At 52.7% G+C, this 16,579-nt stretch overlaps 1 protein-coding gene across 2 annotated transcripts in view; it reads right to left on the bottom strand.

The window, feature by feature from the left end:
- The window catches only part of PLXNA4 (plexin A4), a 408,310-nt gene that overhangs the window by 56,861 nt on the left and 334,870 nt on the right, over positions 1 to 16,579 (bottom strand). For both annotated transcript variants that reach the window (XM_054564675.1, XM_054564674.1), the window contains 5 exons: positions 15,692 to 15,892; positions 10,024 to 10,120; positions 9,467 to 9,657; positions 6,592 to 6,743; positions 2,554 to 2,671 (listed from right to left, as the gene is read on the bottom strand). In XM_054564675.1, coding sequence (XP_054420650.1) covers positions 2,554 to 2,671; positions 6,592 to 6,743; positions 9,467 to 9,657; positions 10,024 to 10,120; positions 15,692 to 15,892 — 759 coding nt within the window. The remainder of the gene's footprint in view (positions 1 to 2,553; positions 2,672 to 6,591; positions 6,744 to 9,466; positions 9,658 to 10,023; positions 10,121 to 15,691; positions 15,893 to 16,579) is intronic.

A 16,579-nucleotide genomic window follows, 5' to 3' on the forward strand; every position in this document is an offset into this window, starting at 1 on the left:
CAGGTGGTGAGCAGGACTTGGAAGGATGGGAGGATGTGGTTGAGAGCAAGGCGGGGAAGGAGACAGAGAGGGAAGGGGGTCAGACCACACAAAGCCTGGAGCAACAGGGTTGGAGAGGCAGGGCGGCCAGACCAAGGCACTTGGAGGAGAGCTCGAGGCAGTGGGCACCCTGGGCTCTTCTTGAGGCCGGGGCTGCCATGTTGGAAATGGTATTCCGGCGTGGTGGAGGGATTGGGACAGGCTCAGAGCAGAGGATTTAAAGAGGCCATTGTGGTGGTAAACAATGGCAAAAGTAAGACTCCAGGACACGGTGATGGAGCAGAATTAGAGGAAGCTGAGTCACAGTCCAACACTATGGGCCTGAGTGACAGGCCAGTGACAGAAATGGGCAAGTGAGGGTGGCTCCCTGTTTGTGGGAGCCGACAGCCTGGGTGGGTCGTGGGGGGTGGGTGGCGGGACATTCGGGGGCAGTGGTCTTTGAGCTAGTCACCGAGGGGAGAGGCCTGGCCGGAGGCACGGCAGAGACAGCTAAGGCCCAAAGGCAACAGCAGCTTAACAAGGTGGTGGCTGTTCCAGCACCATCCACGCTGTCACTGCCCAGGGCCCACAGGATAAAAACTGTCCCAGGCAGTTGAGTGGCCAGGGAAGCGCAGTCAGTGTTTGCTTTGGCTGCAGCAGTGGCCGCCCTTTCACCGCGGCTACCGGCGCATTTCAGAGCCAGAGTTCTTGCCCAGGGTCGGGACACGAGGCCACACCTCACAAATACCTTCTGAGGGTCATCTCTGTCTCTCTCTCTCTCTCTCCATTCTGTCTCTCCCTCTCATTATCTCAACTCTGCTGGAATAACAATTTATGTACATTATAAATATATATAATATGCAACATATGTGTATACTTTCTATATAAACATATATACATTTACTGCTAATTGTCTCAAGGTGTACTGGGTCTAACTTAAAATTCCCCTCAAATCCTTTCAGAAGAAAGTGGGGGTACAAATCCTAAACAAATGGAAACTACACATCCATTCATCCATTAGATCCATTACATGTATGTCTTCTTCTACATGAGTTTCTGTGTGTGTTTCGTGACAGACAACTGTTTATAAGGTCAGCTGGTTTTTAACGAGTAGAGTGGGAGGAGCTCAGAGGGCCAGGCTCAGTCAGGAAGGGGCATCTACGCTCAGTCCTCCGAGGTCGGTCCCCACCCCGTTCACGTCTGCATGCAAGTCTGCCGTCTTATCTCACCTTCTAGACCGTGGACCTCCTGCGGGAGGGGCCGTGCTGGGTCTGGTCCATCCCTGGGACACCCACAGGCAAGGGCCATCAAATTACTATTATAAAACTCAGTCACTTAAGCAAGTATTGATCAAATGAATACCTAGCAAGAGGTATTGTGCAAGGTGATAAACTGTTGTCAGCTGAACGGAGAAAGAAGAGGATGGAGGTAGATGAAAGAGAAGGCAAGAAGGAAGGAAGGATGGAAGGAAGAAAGGATGATGAAGACTGGGCTCCCCATGACAGATTCAGGCCATTTAATGCTCATACATACAATCCTTCGCTCAGGTTTCCAGCCTCCCAAAGCAGCTCAGCATCATGAGGAAATTATACCATCACAGCTTCATTAACCTGGGAGGTTAACTGGATGGTAAAACAGGTTGGAAAAGGAAGGACGCAGCGCATGTCGTAGGGGATGTGCTCGTGCCTCCAGCATCCCTGTCATCATGAGGTTCTGAAAGCCGTTGCCTCACAGAATCCCTCACCCAGGATGGCCCGGGGCTGACCAGGCCACCTTTGCAGGGCCAGGGAGGGTCCGGGCCGGAGGGAAGGGAGGGCTGGGTGAAGTCCGGTGTGAGGCTGTGGAAGGGGAGGGAGATGCAGGGAAAGAGGTGGTAGAATGGGAAGGGGTAACGATATCGGTAGAGGAAGGCGGAGAGGGGTGCAAGTGGGACGTGGGGTAACGAGGAGGTCATGGGGCAGGGATAGTGGAGAGTGGGGAGGGTGGGATGAGTGGGGAGGGTGGGAGGGAAATGCTGGGGTGCCAGCGTGCGGGGCAGGGCACGGGAGCCCTGGGGCAATCACAGGCATCATGAAGGAATTGATACTGGAAGGGACAGTTCTGTTTTATGTCATGTTCACAACTATACCACGAGGTAGATGCCATTGTTATCATCCCCGTTTTAGAAATGAAGACACTGAGGCACAGGAAGTTTAAGCAGCTTGCCCAGGTTCACTCAGGAAGTGGCAGAGCCAGTGCTCCATCCCAGGAGTCCTGATGTACAACCCTCACTCTCACCTCCCATGCCACACTGCCACTCAGAGGGGACGCTAGGGTCCAGGAGCCAAAGCCACTTCCCTGGAACTGCAGGCCAGGCACAGTTCAGATTTGAACCCGGGTCTTCCAGACTTCCAAGGCTGTGCTCTCACATGCTGTAGGACAGGACCCCCCTGACCTTGCCCAAGATTTGACCACAGAGGTTGAGATGGGGCCAGCGACCATGGTATTGAGGTCTGTGGCCTGTGCTTGGCCGGGCCACTGGCGGCCAGGACTCACCATGAAGTAGTAGAGCTGCGAGGACCGGGCCATGAACTCGGGCCGGCACACGGCCACACAGATCTCCACGAAACCGGCGTGCTGGCTGGGCTTGGCCTCCCCCATCTCACACACGATCCTGCAGGCAGGAGAGGACAGACCCCACGGGTCACAGGAGGGTTACAGGCTCCCAGCCGTCACCCCTGGGCCCCAGTTTCTGCAGTGGGATCTCGGGGACGGGCAGGGGAGGAGGAGGTGAAGGGCAGCCCAGGTTCCTTCCTGCAGGGCTCCCCCGTGGTTCTCGGGCAATGAGGAAATACAGCCTTCAGGGTGTCCTTGGAGGCCCTCTGTAAGTGGGGAGCCTCGGGGAGGGTCCCTGCATTCTCGCTGGACACCCAGTCCCTAATTCATGAATTGTCCACTCAATTATGAATTGCTGTGAATTTTAGCCAAACAGCTTAGTGACAGGAGCTGGCAGGGCCCGAGAGGTAGCGTGACCGGCCCAAGGGCCCAGAGCAAGTCAGACAGGAGCCTGGCTTGGGCGTGAGGCGGTCAGGTCCTGTCTCCTGTCAGAGCTTTTGCTCCCAGTGTGTGGCCTGCCTCAGAGGGGCTTTCGGCCTCCAGCCCCAGCTGGGGCCCGGCAGGTGAGATGCACTTGTTTTGGGGGATGGGGCGGTTATAACTTTTTCCCTTTTTATCCATTGTTATCGTTTTTTAAAATTTTCATTTATTTATAGAAAGGGGAAGGGAGGGAGAAAGAGAGGGAGAGAAACATCAATGTGTGGTTGCATTTTGTGTGCCTGCTGCTGGGGACCTGGCCTGCAACACAGGCATGTGCCCTGACTGGGAATAGAACCGGCGACTCTTTGGTTTGCAGGCTGGTGCTCAATCCACTGAGCCACAGCAGCTAGGGCTAAATTTTTATCGTTTTAATTACAAAATTTGTTCATACTTTTTGAGAACAAGATAGTACAGAAGTGTGACAGTAAAAAAGTGTCTCTTTTTTCACTCCTAACTTCTGTTAAAAGTTTGGTATGCATAATCTCGCAGACCTCATACTGGACCTATGCAAATATATTATATAGATCTGTAATATCCATTTTACAAATGAGGAAGCTGAGGCACAGAAAAGTTAGGCAACTTTCCCAAATATAGATATTTGCACATATACAAACATATATGTTTATGTTTGAGATTATGTACACACATAAACATAAATGTTATATATACACACACAGAAGTGTATGTAAACATACATATATAAAGAAACACACACATGATTTTTAAAATAAAAATGAAATATAACTGCCCACTCTTTCTAACTCCTCTCTTTTTACTCAACGATACAACATAGACGTTCCTTTATGTCACGGTGCATATTCTGAAAGCTCCCTAGCATTTCATACTATGACTGTACCATCATTTCTTGCCATGATTACTAGTGAGGTGCACATATTTTCATATGTGTGTGTGTGTTTTTAATCTTACATAGCCTTTCCTTTGACTTGCCTGAAGCCCTCTCTTTATTTTGCTAATAGGTTATCCTGTTGAGCCGCTGAACTATAGTATTAACTTTTGTCTGTAGTAAATATGGCATTATTTTCTCCCAGTTGGTCACCCATGTTTCAATTTTGTTTCTAATGTCTCTGCCACCCTAAAGTTTAAAAGTAGCTGTGTGGTTCAGTTGCTTGTTCTTTTACTTTATGGCTTCTGGGTTCTGCATTTCTCTTAGAAAGAACTTCGGGGTGAGGGCCCAGCAAAAATGTATGCCCTTCGGTCCACATAACATAATTAATACATGTTCAGTGTAAAAAAATAGTGCATAAAAGCATGTGGCAAACATACACCCACCCCCAATTGTCTCACTGAGAAATATTCATTGTCAACATTTGTGTATACATGTTTCCAATCTGGCTTTTCTTTCTTAAATTTAATTAGAAACTCTGCATTCTGCTTGGTAACCTGTTCTTATTTAATATATTGAACACCTTGAGAGTATTTCTGGTCATGATTCTTCTACAATATCAGATTTAATGGCTGTGTAGTTTATTGTCCTATGCACATAAAATAATTTATTGAGTTGGTTAATCCCCTATTTTCAAACATACAAATTGCCACTAAAATGTTACTCTTATAAATAAGGCTGAAATAAGCATTCATGCAAATAAATATTTGTGCATTGTAGTTATTAAGGGAAAGGTCCAGAAGTATTATGGCCAGGCTGAAGATTTTCGACTCCCATTTCCAAACTGCCTTCCATAAAGTTCACCCCAGCTTACCTTCCCAGCATGAATGTATGAATGTGCTATTTCTCATGCCTCTCATCTGCACTGGGCATTGCCTTCTAAAAATTGTTCCCTGTTGTTTTAATTTGCATTTCATTGATTACTACTGATGTTAAACATTTTTACATGACTTTTGGTTCTTTGTGTATTTTTTGAATTGTACATCCATGCTCTTTGCTCATTTTGTGATAGTGCCTTCTATTTATAAAACGTCCTTAAATGTTAAGAAAAAGAATCTCTAAACTATAATAGGGTATAACCATATATTCAGTTTATTGTTCATGTTTTATTTTGCTTACAATGATTTTTGATGCTCAAGTTTTATTACTCAACTCTTCCAATCTTTTTCTTTATAATTTTTCTTTTGCAGTTATACTTAGAACACCTTTCTTTTCTTGAAATTAGATAAATTCTCACATGTAATTCCTTCTAATCCTTTCACAGTTTCATTTTTTACACTTAACTTTTTAATCTATCTGGAATTTATTTTGCTTTATAAAGTGAAGGAAGGATCTGACATTGTATTTTTTTCAGGGAGTTAACCAGCACCACTTACTGAATAACCTTTCCTTTCCTTGCTGATTTGAAATGTCACTTTTATTACATACTAAATAATTATAGATCAGGATTCTTTTTCTGGGTTGTTTATCTTATTCCACCGACCTAACTAATATCACAATATTTCAATCCTCTGTCTTTATAATATTTTTTAATGTCAGGTCCCAAGTAGGACATTTCAAATGCCCCCCACCCCACCCCCTCAGTCGCAATAAGTCAGTAGCAGCCTGCTTTGGTTTTGTTCTAGAAAAGACTCAGAAAGTTGAAGGAGCCACAGGATGATCTTCAGGTAAATAAATGATGACAGGTCAGGAAGGTGAGTCCCTCCAAGACTGGAACCTTCAATGATCTGATCTACTCTGAGCCCCTTAGGAAGACCAGAAAGGGAATCGGGAGGAATTGAGGATGACAGTACTGATGGTTCCAGAATCAATAAATCTGGGCAAGATCCAGCAAGCAGAAATTTAAAGGGCGCTGACCCACCTAAGGGAGGCCTTGCAAAGAGTCAATGACTTAGGCACACAGGACAGGTGGCAAGTTTTCACTCCAGAGGGGCAGCAAAGATGGTAGAGAGTATAGATTCTATTGTGCTGGTAAACCTTTCATGGCTGTGTTTGCTGGGTTAGAAAATTGTGTTTACTTATTTACAAGGCAATATGCAGCTCACAAACCTCCTCCACCAGGCAGGTTAGAGGTCAAGGTCATTCGCTGAATGACCCTCTCAGGGGACCAGCAGGTTTTGCAAAGAGAAAAACAATTCACGGTACCTGCAGGCCTGCAAGTGAGTGCGGAATTTCATTTTTATTCTCTACACAGAGTAGCACAGGATCCGTTTCTGCTATAACTGGGGGAAGCATGCATGGAGGAGCTAGGGGCAGCAGAGGGGACTGGGATAAACAGTTGAACTCACGCTTCTCTTGCGGATTTCAACTTTTGCTTTGTCTCTCTCCTACTCACCCCCACAGCCCAAGGAAGTAAGGATTCCTTTTCTTTCCCAGCTCTCTGCCTACTATGGCAGCTGGCTAGTTTAGGCCCTGGGCAGTTGTGGGAGTCTCGCCCCAACACTTTAGAATTTTAAGGGCGGTCTCCTTTTATTCCCCATTCGCTATAAGACTATTTGCTGTTGGTGAGAGAAAATAAGTCAACAACAGCTTGTTGCTGGCTTGTCTTCCCTCTCCTCCTGTGCCTCTCTATGTCCTTGGTCCCTTCCACTTACTGTTCCGCAGGGACGTAGCCATCCACCAAAGGGCTGCACTCCACGCCAGCCACCTTGACGTAGGAGGCGATGTCTCGGAACTCCAGGCCCAGGTTCTCTCCTCTGATGGTGACCTTGGTGCCCCCTTCCCGGGGGCCTGTCACTGGGATTATCTGGAGGGAGGAAGTGTGGTCATTTGGTAGGGACCAGGATAGAGCAGTCACGCACTTGCTGACGGGCCAAGGATGGGGGGTTGCTGCTGGCTCTCCCCCATCTCCGCCCTGTTCCCTGAGTCATGTCCAAGTCTACCAGGGCTCCCAGGTCTGGGACTGTCCGTGAGCAGGAGCTTCTGGTAGAGCAGTCCAAGCTTGTGTGTGGTTTGAGGAGCAGTGTCCAAAGGCCCTCATTCATTTTCTATTTCGGAGAAGATCCGCAATGTTACCGGGTAATTCACAGGAAATTGGGACTAAAGCCTTTTAACTTTTTCTTGTGTTGGCACTACTCTCAAAAATAAAAAAGAACGACCCTCCTATGAATCTACAACCCTCCACACCCTAGAAACCCACCCATTTTTTAAAAAAAATTCTCACCCAACAATGTGTTTATTGATTTTAGAGAGAAAGAAAGGAAGGGAGCAAGAGAGAGAGAGAAACATTGATGTGAGAGGAACATCGATAGGTTGCCTCCCGTACATGCCCCGGCTGGGCATTGAACCCACAACCTGGGCATGTGCCCTGGCCAGGGATCAAACCTGCAGCCTTTTGATGTACAGAATGACGCTCCAACCAACGGAGCCACCCGGCCACGGTGGAATCCACCCATTTTTTAAAGATCCTTCTCAAATGTCACTTCCCACACCAGATATTCTTTCTCCTTCTCTCTCTCTCTCTAGCAGCCTCCCCCTCACCTCCAGATGAAACTTTAAGGCACCTTCGTTGTGCTCCTTTCATGGTAACATTTGTGCCCGATTCCCATCCCCCCGCCCCCACCCACTTCCACTTCAGATCCGGAGTCTGTGAGTGTCACTTCTCCTTGCGGCCTTTTCAGCAATAGCACCATCTTTGTTTCTTGAGTTGCAATTGTATTGCAAACTCCAATTATCCAAGCATCTTCCTGAATTAGCAGAGCACTTGTCACAGCCTCTCTGCCTTCATTGTCTGGCTTGGTTTCTAAGGGAGATTCGTTGAGTTTAGACTTTACCCTCATGCATAGGCCAAAATGATTGGCTTTCCCGCCAAAGATGTCTATTACTTGTGTTGCTGAAGCCCAAGACTGAAACGCTAACATCTAACAACGAAGGGTCTGCTTTGAGGGAGGGGGGCTCCGTCCAGTTCACACAGTCTAATTGTGGTATCCCCCAGGACTGACCACAGTGGCAGAAGACATTTGTGCCAGCCTTTTTTGGCATTTGATAGACAGGGAAAGGTTCATTTCCCATTTCTGGGGCCTCTGAATGCCAAGAGCTGGATCTTGGCCAATGGCAAGGGGATCACAATGGAAAGAGTCCAGATAATCATCTCTTAATAGGTCCTACTCTCTCTACCCCCAAGGGTCAGGACTGGGGGGTTTCATCTGGGGGGACAGTGAAAGACGGGGAAGGGAAAGAAACTAGGCTGGGGTACCCCTGAGTGGCAGCCTTGAGGGGGGAGGGGACTGTTCACTTACAAAAGTCAAGACACTCCCTGCTTCTTACACAGGCAGATGTGCATGTTTGTCAGCGAGTGTGTGCGTGAGTGTGAGGGCTTGCACATGAGTGTGACAACAAAGGTCCTTTGGAGACAGAGAGCCATTACTGTGTGAGGATTTGGCCCGCTATGGGGGAGGGGGAGTCCATATTGTTCCCAAATGCCTGCCCAGCCAGTCCCCAAAGTGCCCCTGGCACCTCGCGGCAGCAGCTGCATGATATTCCAGCCCTGGCTTGTCATCCTGCTGAAGGAGTTTTCTCTCCAGCCCAGTCCTTGGTTCCTGGGTTTCCCGGAGGGCCAATGCCAGTATGGAGCCAGGCAGTAGCCTCCGTCTCTGGGAGACTTGTTTAATTTGCCATCTCCTCCCTGCAATTTTCTTGATCTCAGGCCAAGAAGAAAGCAAGTCCCACCGTTGTTGCCAGACACACTGTGAGCAATCACTTGTGCCAGCGTGGTTTCTTGCTAAGGGCTCTGGGGTTGGGTGGGGGAGGGGAGGGGTGGTTGGAAAGGAGGGAGAGTGGGGCACGGCCCCCGTGTGGGACCAGGGCTAGGGGCTGGAGGGGTGACCTTTAGGGGGCCTCTCTGCTGGGAGTGTGGGGCGGGGACGTGAAGACATAGGGCAGCACTTCCCTTGGCTTAGACATGTGCGGCCCTGCTTTTAATAATGACAGTGAAGGAGGAGGAGGAGGACAGGAACGTCTCCATAGGCTGGGCCTGGACCGTCTCATACAGTCCTTGTAACTCCCCTGTGAGGTGGACACCTAGACCCATCACACAGGTGAACAAGCTGAGGCACAGATACAGTGACAAATTAGCCCTGGGCTACCCAGCAATTAGCCGACAGAGCAAGGACTTAAACCCGTGACCCCCACACAGCCTCTGTCATGGGTCCATGGCTTCGCGAGGCTGCCGCTGATGGAGGTTCACAGTTTTGTCACCGAAAGAGAAACGTTTAGAGAGAAGGTGAGGGTGGCGAGGAGTCCTTTTAGACACAGCATTCGTGGAGGCTCCAACAGGACAGTTGAGCTCCTCTCTACTTTCACCTTCCCTTGAAATGGAAAGGGCCTCTGAATCAAGCCTACAGCTCCTGGGGAAGCTGTGCAGGCAAACAAGGTACCCCAGCGAGCCGGCGATCCTGGGTGACCCACACCATGGCCAGGCAGGGCGGTTGGGGCCCCAGCCCCCGCAGGGCCCACCGGCCCGTGGCTTACCTCCGTGATGCGTGGGTTCGTGCACTTGCTGTTGGCGCCCGCCAGCTCCAGCCACTGGCTCTCGTGGAGGGGGCAGTGCTGCCGCAGCGTGCACTGGCCCTGCGCCTGGCACCAGCCGCACTCGAAGTCTGGGTCCGCCTTGAGGCACAGGCCGCAGCTCTCGCGCATGGCTCCGCACTTATAGAGGTGAACTGCGGGCAAAGGGCCGGAGTGGGATAGGGGTGGGGGCTGGGAGGGGCCGGGAAGTGTGGACAAGGAGCGCAGCCCCCGCCTCTAGGGATGGGACTGGGCTGGGAAAGCCAGCCTCCCTCCAGCCAGCCCTGCTCACTCCACTCTTCTCTCCCGGAGGCCACCTGCCCATGCTGAGCCCGTGCCTGGCAAGTCACAGAGCATGGGGATGGTGGAGAGGCTGCGGAGGGTGGGCTCAGGCCAGGCCAGAGGGATAGGGAGAGCCACTAGGCTGGGGGACGAATCACCCCTGCCCATGCATGCAGAGTAGCTCTCTCCTTCACTTTCCACCCCCACCCCCGCCCCCCGCCCAAGGCCACCTTCCATACCTTTATTCTGAGCTGGGTTGTCGATGTTGAAGTGGCCGTTCCACACAACCTTCAGCTCCACAGGCAGGTTGTTGATCTCCATCCCTTCGTAGGAATACTGTGGCCAGGTGGCGGGAGGAAAGAACAAAGCCAGGTCACAGAGTTCTAGGGGGCTCCGTGTTCAGCCTGGGGCCCTCAAGAGCACATAGGACTAAAGACTGGCCACGACTGTGCATGTGCGTGTATGTGTGTGTGTGGGGGGGCACACATGTTCACACATGCTCATCTGTGTGTGGGCAGGGCGGGGAAGCACTTATCAGGACATGGGACACAGGGCTCGGGAAGCTAAGGCAGGGGAGGGCCGGGCCTGCTTGCGGCAGGGATACCCATTTGGAATGGAGGTCCCTGGAGCAGCTTTGAGTGAGCTACTCATCCACCTTCCACGGAGGCCTGTTCTCATTAGCTGGCCTTTCCCCACGAAGTTTCACTGAGCCTCGGCCTTGGGGCCGAGGTCTGAGAGGTGGGGACAGGGAACAGGGAGAGGTGCGGCTGGGGATGCAGGGTGGTGGGGCCGTCGCCAGGCGTGCCAGCCCCCATCTGCCTTCTGATAGCAGACAGTTCTCAGTCCCCAGAGCCTGCCTTGGGCAACGTTTCCAATCCCTGCCTGGTGCTTTTCTCATTATCTCACCAGACTGCCACCACGGGGGGCTGGTTGGAGGAATGGAACCGAGACAGGTTTTCGGTGGAGGAGGGGCTCAGGTCTAGCAACTGGCTGGAAGTGTCTGTTCCGGGGGTCTTGGTTTTAAGTGGTATTTGCAGAGCCAACAGGCTCTACTAACTGAAAGTTTGGGGTGTTGATGGTTATCACGATGGGCAGCGGCACTCCCCCATGGAGCTGCCGCAGTACCTCCACCCCCAGGAGGAAGCCCCAGCGCCTCGGAACGTGCGGGGGGCCTCAGGCCTGTCGCCCAGGCCTCGGCTTCTGTGGCCCATCTGTAGCGGCTTCCAAAGCAGTTACAATCCTGATCTGAAAAATCACCCCAAATTCTTGAGTTTCAGAGTGAGCTCCAGGAGGAATGTCATAATGTCCTCATACAGCCACATAAGTAGGATATGCATCCAGCCTTCCCCAGGGTCTACCCTACTTCTCTGAACGTTTCCACCAACTCCCTGGTGAACATGCTCTGGCCTGGGAGTCACGTTCAGTGTTTTTCCCACAATGGCAGTGTTTGACACCATCCATACTCTCGTAGCATCTCCCTGTGACCGATGGCACCTGGGCCAGGGCTAGAGTCTGGGCTCAAGCCATAGAACAAAGCAAAGCTCCCTAGTCCTGCAGAAGCAAAAGTGGGGAATTTTTTGATCGGTGCATAACTCAGCTGGTGACTCATAAGCTCTTTCCCACATAGTGCAGTCGCCAGCTCCCCAGAGACGGTGCTCTTTGTGTCTGGGTCAGGCTGGGTCCTGTGTTTTCTCACAAAATTTCTTCTACTCTAGGCGGGTGGTTCTCATGGACCACCTTCCTCAGAATCATCAAGGGGGCCTACTAAATGCAGATTCCGGGGCTCCGCCCCAGAGCTGAGGAATTGGAGTCTAGGAGATGGGAGGAGTTTGAACAAGCAATTCTAGTGTTTGCGGTGCTCAAGAGATGTGTGCGGGGGAACAGGGAGAGAGAGAGACTTTTTCCGGCCTCCTTCCCCATCTCCCTCCTCCATGGCCCCATTGGTGGATGTGTGGTGAGGGCAGCCCCAGGCTGCCCGCTAGAGGGCGCTGGCTCCGCCTGGCTCTGACCGGGACCACAGCAGGCTGTGACCACAGCATGTTGACCAAAGATCAATAGAACCTTCAAACCCCTCTCAGGAAGGACCTGAAATCCTCCAGAGAACAAGGCAAGAAGTTGAGCATGTGCCTGTGTTTACAAATATGTTCACACACATGCTGACCTGAGAAGCGGTCAGAGCTGTATTATCTGTGTGTCCACACACATGTTGCCTGGCGGGGTTCTGCTGCGACGAGCTGTGTGAATGCGGGCAAGTGATCGAAGTCCTCGTGTCCCCATTGGTAAAACGAGACTGCAAACGCTGTGTCCCTCACAGCGCTGTTGTGAGGGTTTGAGACAACCATCTAACATTCTGAGCATGGTGTCTGTCAAGTAGAATGAGCACTCAAATATTATTGTGTATTTTAATCTGCGTGTATACTCTTAGGGATGCCATGGAAAATGCGTTTGAGTTCTCTGTGTTCATGTCTGTGTGGAGTAACAACAGCAGCCATTCTCTGGGTGCTTATGCGCCAGACCCTGATGTGTGTGGAGGTGCACGTATACGAGAAGGCCTGCGTGTTCAGATGGGCACACATTGTCTTTTTGAAGAAAACTAAAAATAAAAAAGACTTTAAACGTCTGATATGCTGGGCGTTACTTTCTCTTTCTCTCCCCCCCATTCCTGGGATCTTGATTATGGAATAGTGTAGAAATCATTAGCTCCCCACGACCCCCTCGACCTCTAGGGAAGCCACGCTCCTTCCTGGACACCCTATCTCCCCTGTGACCTGCACCCCGCATGGAGGGTGGGGTGGGCCGACAGCTGGGGAGCCTGAACCACGGCTCCCACCCCCTACAGTTCTCCCCTGTGCCACTTAGCATTTATGTAGCTCTCTGCAATCAGTGGGCAGTTACTCTGCACAAAGCCCACAGCTGAGGGAAGAGCATTTCAGGCTCCCAGAGGCCAGGAGGTTAAGAGTCTCAATCAAGTCTGCCACACCATGGCCCAGCTAGTGGGTGGCATTGATGGTGACCTTGGGAAAGTGTGAACCTCCATTTCTCTATCTTCTGAAGCAAAGAGAAAACACCTATGTGATTTGGACATTCTTTCCTGCAACTGTTTTCTTATCCCAGTCTCTGAGGTGTTTGGCTGGAAAGTTCTAGCATTCGGGTGAGCAAAATATCTAAACAACACTAGAAGCCTGTTTATCTGTCTCCAGGACCCCAGAGGCTCGGCAGACCAATGCCCAGCGGTGCCCCAGGAAAGCAGTGAGGGGAACCCCGTCGGTCTCGCCATCCCTGTTTTGCATGTGCTACACTGTGGCACCAGGAGGAAACATGGGGTCACTGTGGGCCTGTGGGAGCCGGGTTGCAGCTCTGGGCCCTCGGCCAGCACGGCCACCTGCCCTCTGTGGCCTGCTTGCTCGTGGGATTGCCAGAGACGGAGAGGCGGGCACTAGGCATTACTATTAGCAGCGTTTGGCATTTCTCTGGAACCTTGGTCTGAAGGAGGCTGAGAATATGCACAGTCGTTCTCCTTCCAGTGGCTCCTGGGAGCTGCCCTGCCCGCCTCCCACAGGCGCCCTGAGGGCTGCAGCGATTGGACCTGGGCCTCTCCCCAGCGAGTGGGCTGCAAGCGACCTGCCTGCCCATCCAGCCCAGAGCCATGCCCGTGCCAAGTTTTCCTGTGTCTCTTTTCCTTCTCTGCTCCCCTCGGAGACCTCTCTGTCCTCTACCTCTCTCTGTCATCACACACCCGGGGGGTTTCTCTGTTAGATCCTCTCCCTTCCTCCCTCGGCCCAGGGAGCTCCCTTAGGCAATGAGACAATGGTAACTTTTTTCCCACAATCCTCCCTGATGCAGCTCAGACCCTGCTCCCTGGGGCCACACCAAGGCTGGGGTATAAGGTCCTCAGCCGCTAATTCTGCTTTGGTTAGGGGTGTGTGGGAGCCTGGCACCACCTCTCCTTGTCCCATTGGTACTGACCAGGGGGCAGTACCAGGTCCCCAGTCCTCATGTGTCAGGGCTGCTAAGCCCCCGTGAGTGCCCTTGTCCCCAGGGAGCTCTGATTTTGCCCCCCATTCAGGGAGTTCCCCGTGACTCCTAGAGGGCACATTAACTGAGCCAGGACTGGGCTCAAGAACCGTGAGGCCATCTGAACATAGTCGGCTCCCAATCCTGGCAGGACTAGAAAGGCAGCGGCCCCGACCAGCCTCTGGGGAGCGCATGCCCATCGCCCAGGGGTGGACGGAGTTCTGACCCGGGGTTGATGGGACCAACTCAGGCTGTCACCTGGGTCACACTGGCCTATTTAGCCGAGTTATCAGAAGCATGGGGCCAGTCTTGTGATGTCTGGGGAATTGGAGACTCATCATTGGAGGCCGCAGACTCTGTCCTCCCTCCTGACCCCTCCGGGGCGCAGGGCCCTGGACAGCTTCCCCGAGGAACTGAGGCCGTTTTCTGCATGGTCCAAAACCTCCTCGCTGCTGAGTCAGATGTGGGACTCAGGCTGTCTCTGCCCACAGGGCCTTGCTTATTAGGGCAAGAACCACTTGAGCCAAACGCTTGGGGCCGATCTGCTTGGCCTCGGGGTTTAGGAGGAAACAGGAGGAGTTTAATATTTCTCTTGCTTCCAGGTTTAATCTGGGGCACTGCAGAAAACCGAAAAACAGGCTGACTGCCAGGGAGCTGCGGGGGTGTATCTGGGGCTTCGGAGGTTGGGAGGTCAATTGTTGGTTCAGTCCCCGTGAGGCTGAGCCCCCTTGCGCAAGCACGTGGGCCCCTCTGAGCATCACGGACCCCTAATCTGCTTCCTGGAGGAGGAGCGGACTGCTCGCTTGAAATGCCTTGTTTCCCATCACATCCCCAAATACACTCACCGCATGTAAGCACCCAGAAGCAATGCGGATGAACGGCAGGCAGGTGACACGAGAGGAGACCCCAAATCTGGCCCCGCCCTGCCACTCACTAGCTGTGTGACCTAATGTATGTCACTTACCTGCTAGACGGGGCAGGTACTCCGAGGCACATGGAGCTGCAGTCCCTTCTAAGGCCTGCTTGTGTATCTACTTTTATATTTATTATATTGCATTCTTAAAGAGCACCCCCCAAATTGTATAACTCTCAGCCCCACGAGCCTAGATCTGCCCCTGAGTCTGGGCCTGCAGTTTCTCTTTTGCACAGTGAAGGAGAACCATGAAAATTACAACTCCCTCTGTGTAATGCTTGTCTCTGAGCATCTGGGTGCATAGGAGTAGCCAGGGAGAGAGCGAGGCAAGCGGAGGGAAGGCCGCCGGCTAGCAGAGGAGGTGATGGCAGGAGGGGATGCGCTTAGAGGGTCACGCTGTGGTACCTAGGAATCAGGTGACAGCCTGAGCATGGGCCTCATGTGCACTTCCCCAACGGGCAGGTGTGTGCCGATCTGAGCAGCACCCTTGTGCCAGCAACCTTTGCAGGCGCGGGTCTATCTCAGATGCCTCCCGGGCTGGGCAGTGGCCTCTGTGTAGGCGTGCGGGTGGTGGAGGCTGGGGGTGGGCTCATGTGCAGCCCTCAGCCCAGCCCTGGCAGGAACGCAGGGCCCGGGGCCTCCACGGAGGGAGCTACTCCAAGGAGGGTGGGCACACAGGCCTCGGCCCACCAACAGCGCTCGGCAGCCCCATTGTGGGCCCCAAAGCCCCTCGCACACAGCCCCTGTCTTGGGCAGAGGACCCTCCCGGCCACAACAGGGCCACGACTCTGGGCAGACACTTGGTGGCATTGGAGCTCGGCCCTCTGCTGGGGTGGCGTGAGCAGGGTGGGGGCAAGTGGAGCTGTTCTGTGGTGTTCAAGGACGTCCCCAGAGCTTAACTGACCTGGCTCTGGGAAAGAACAGGGAGGGGGGTGGAGGAGGGGGCAAGACCACCCCAGGGCGCAGGGCTGGGCACTCACAGAGGTGTTCTGGCACTGCACGCTGGAGCTGTTGAAGCGCAGGGCGGGCACCCGCTGCTCGCTGCCCTGGATGTTGAGGATGCATTCGTACCCACGCTGCCCGGACTGCGGCTGGGGCAGGTTCTTGGCCTTCAGGGTAATGGGCTTGATTACCTCCACGGGCACCAGGATCTTGTCCACACGCAGCAGCTGGGGGCACTCCTGGGGACAGAGAGCACGGCTCAGGCTGGGGCGCAGGAAGCCGAAGGTGCAGGAGCCCCTCCAGGCTTATAACCTGCGTGTTCGCTCCACTCCTCCCTCCCACGAAACACACCCACAGAGGGTCCTGGGCAGTGGGGCTACCACTGAGCACAGGCCAGGAGGGAATGGGACTCAGAAGTCCTGGGTAGTTCTTCCTGAGGCTGTCCCTGCTCTCTTCAGGTTCCATTTTAATGCACTCCAGACTTGGACACGCCTGGTGGCCTTCTCTGGGCACCCCTCCTACCCTAGCAGAGACAGGTGCTGCTGGCTGGGCATCTTGTCTCATCTCACTTTGGGCTGCTGACCCCTTTGCCTCAGTTCCAGGCTGCAGAGAGCTGAGACAGAGGGGACCATGTAGCGGACCCTCAGTGAGGCAAATCCCTGGGCTCTGGAAGGTGAGTCGGGAGCAGAGCAGGAGGGTCTGGCAGTGCCTTCTATACATGGGCTGAGGTTGGCATTTGAGAATGTTCTGGAATGGGCACAGAAACCTCTTCAATCCAGAAGTTCCTGATTTACCTCAGAGATGGCCCGACCCCAGGGAAATGCCCCTCAGGGCAGATACACACTGACCAGGTGCTAGAAATGGGCAGGCTCGTCCCTGGAGCCGGGAAAGGCCCGGAGGACTTTTGGGGATGGAGGACATGAGTC

Source organism: Pteronotus mesoamericanus, unplaced genomic scaffold, assembly GCF_021234165.1.
Source record: "Pteronotus mesoamericanus isolate MK-2021 breed Mesoamerican mustached bat unplaced genomic scaffold, CSHL_Meso_final scaffold_85, whole genome shotgun sequence".
In the NCBI taxonomy this organism is placed as follows: domain Eukaryota; kingdom Metazoa; phylum Chordata; class Mammalia; order Chiroptera; family Mormoopidae; genus Pteronotus; species Pteronotus mesoamericanus.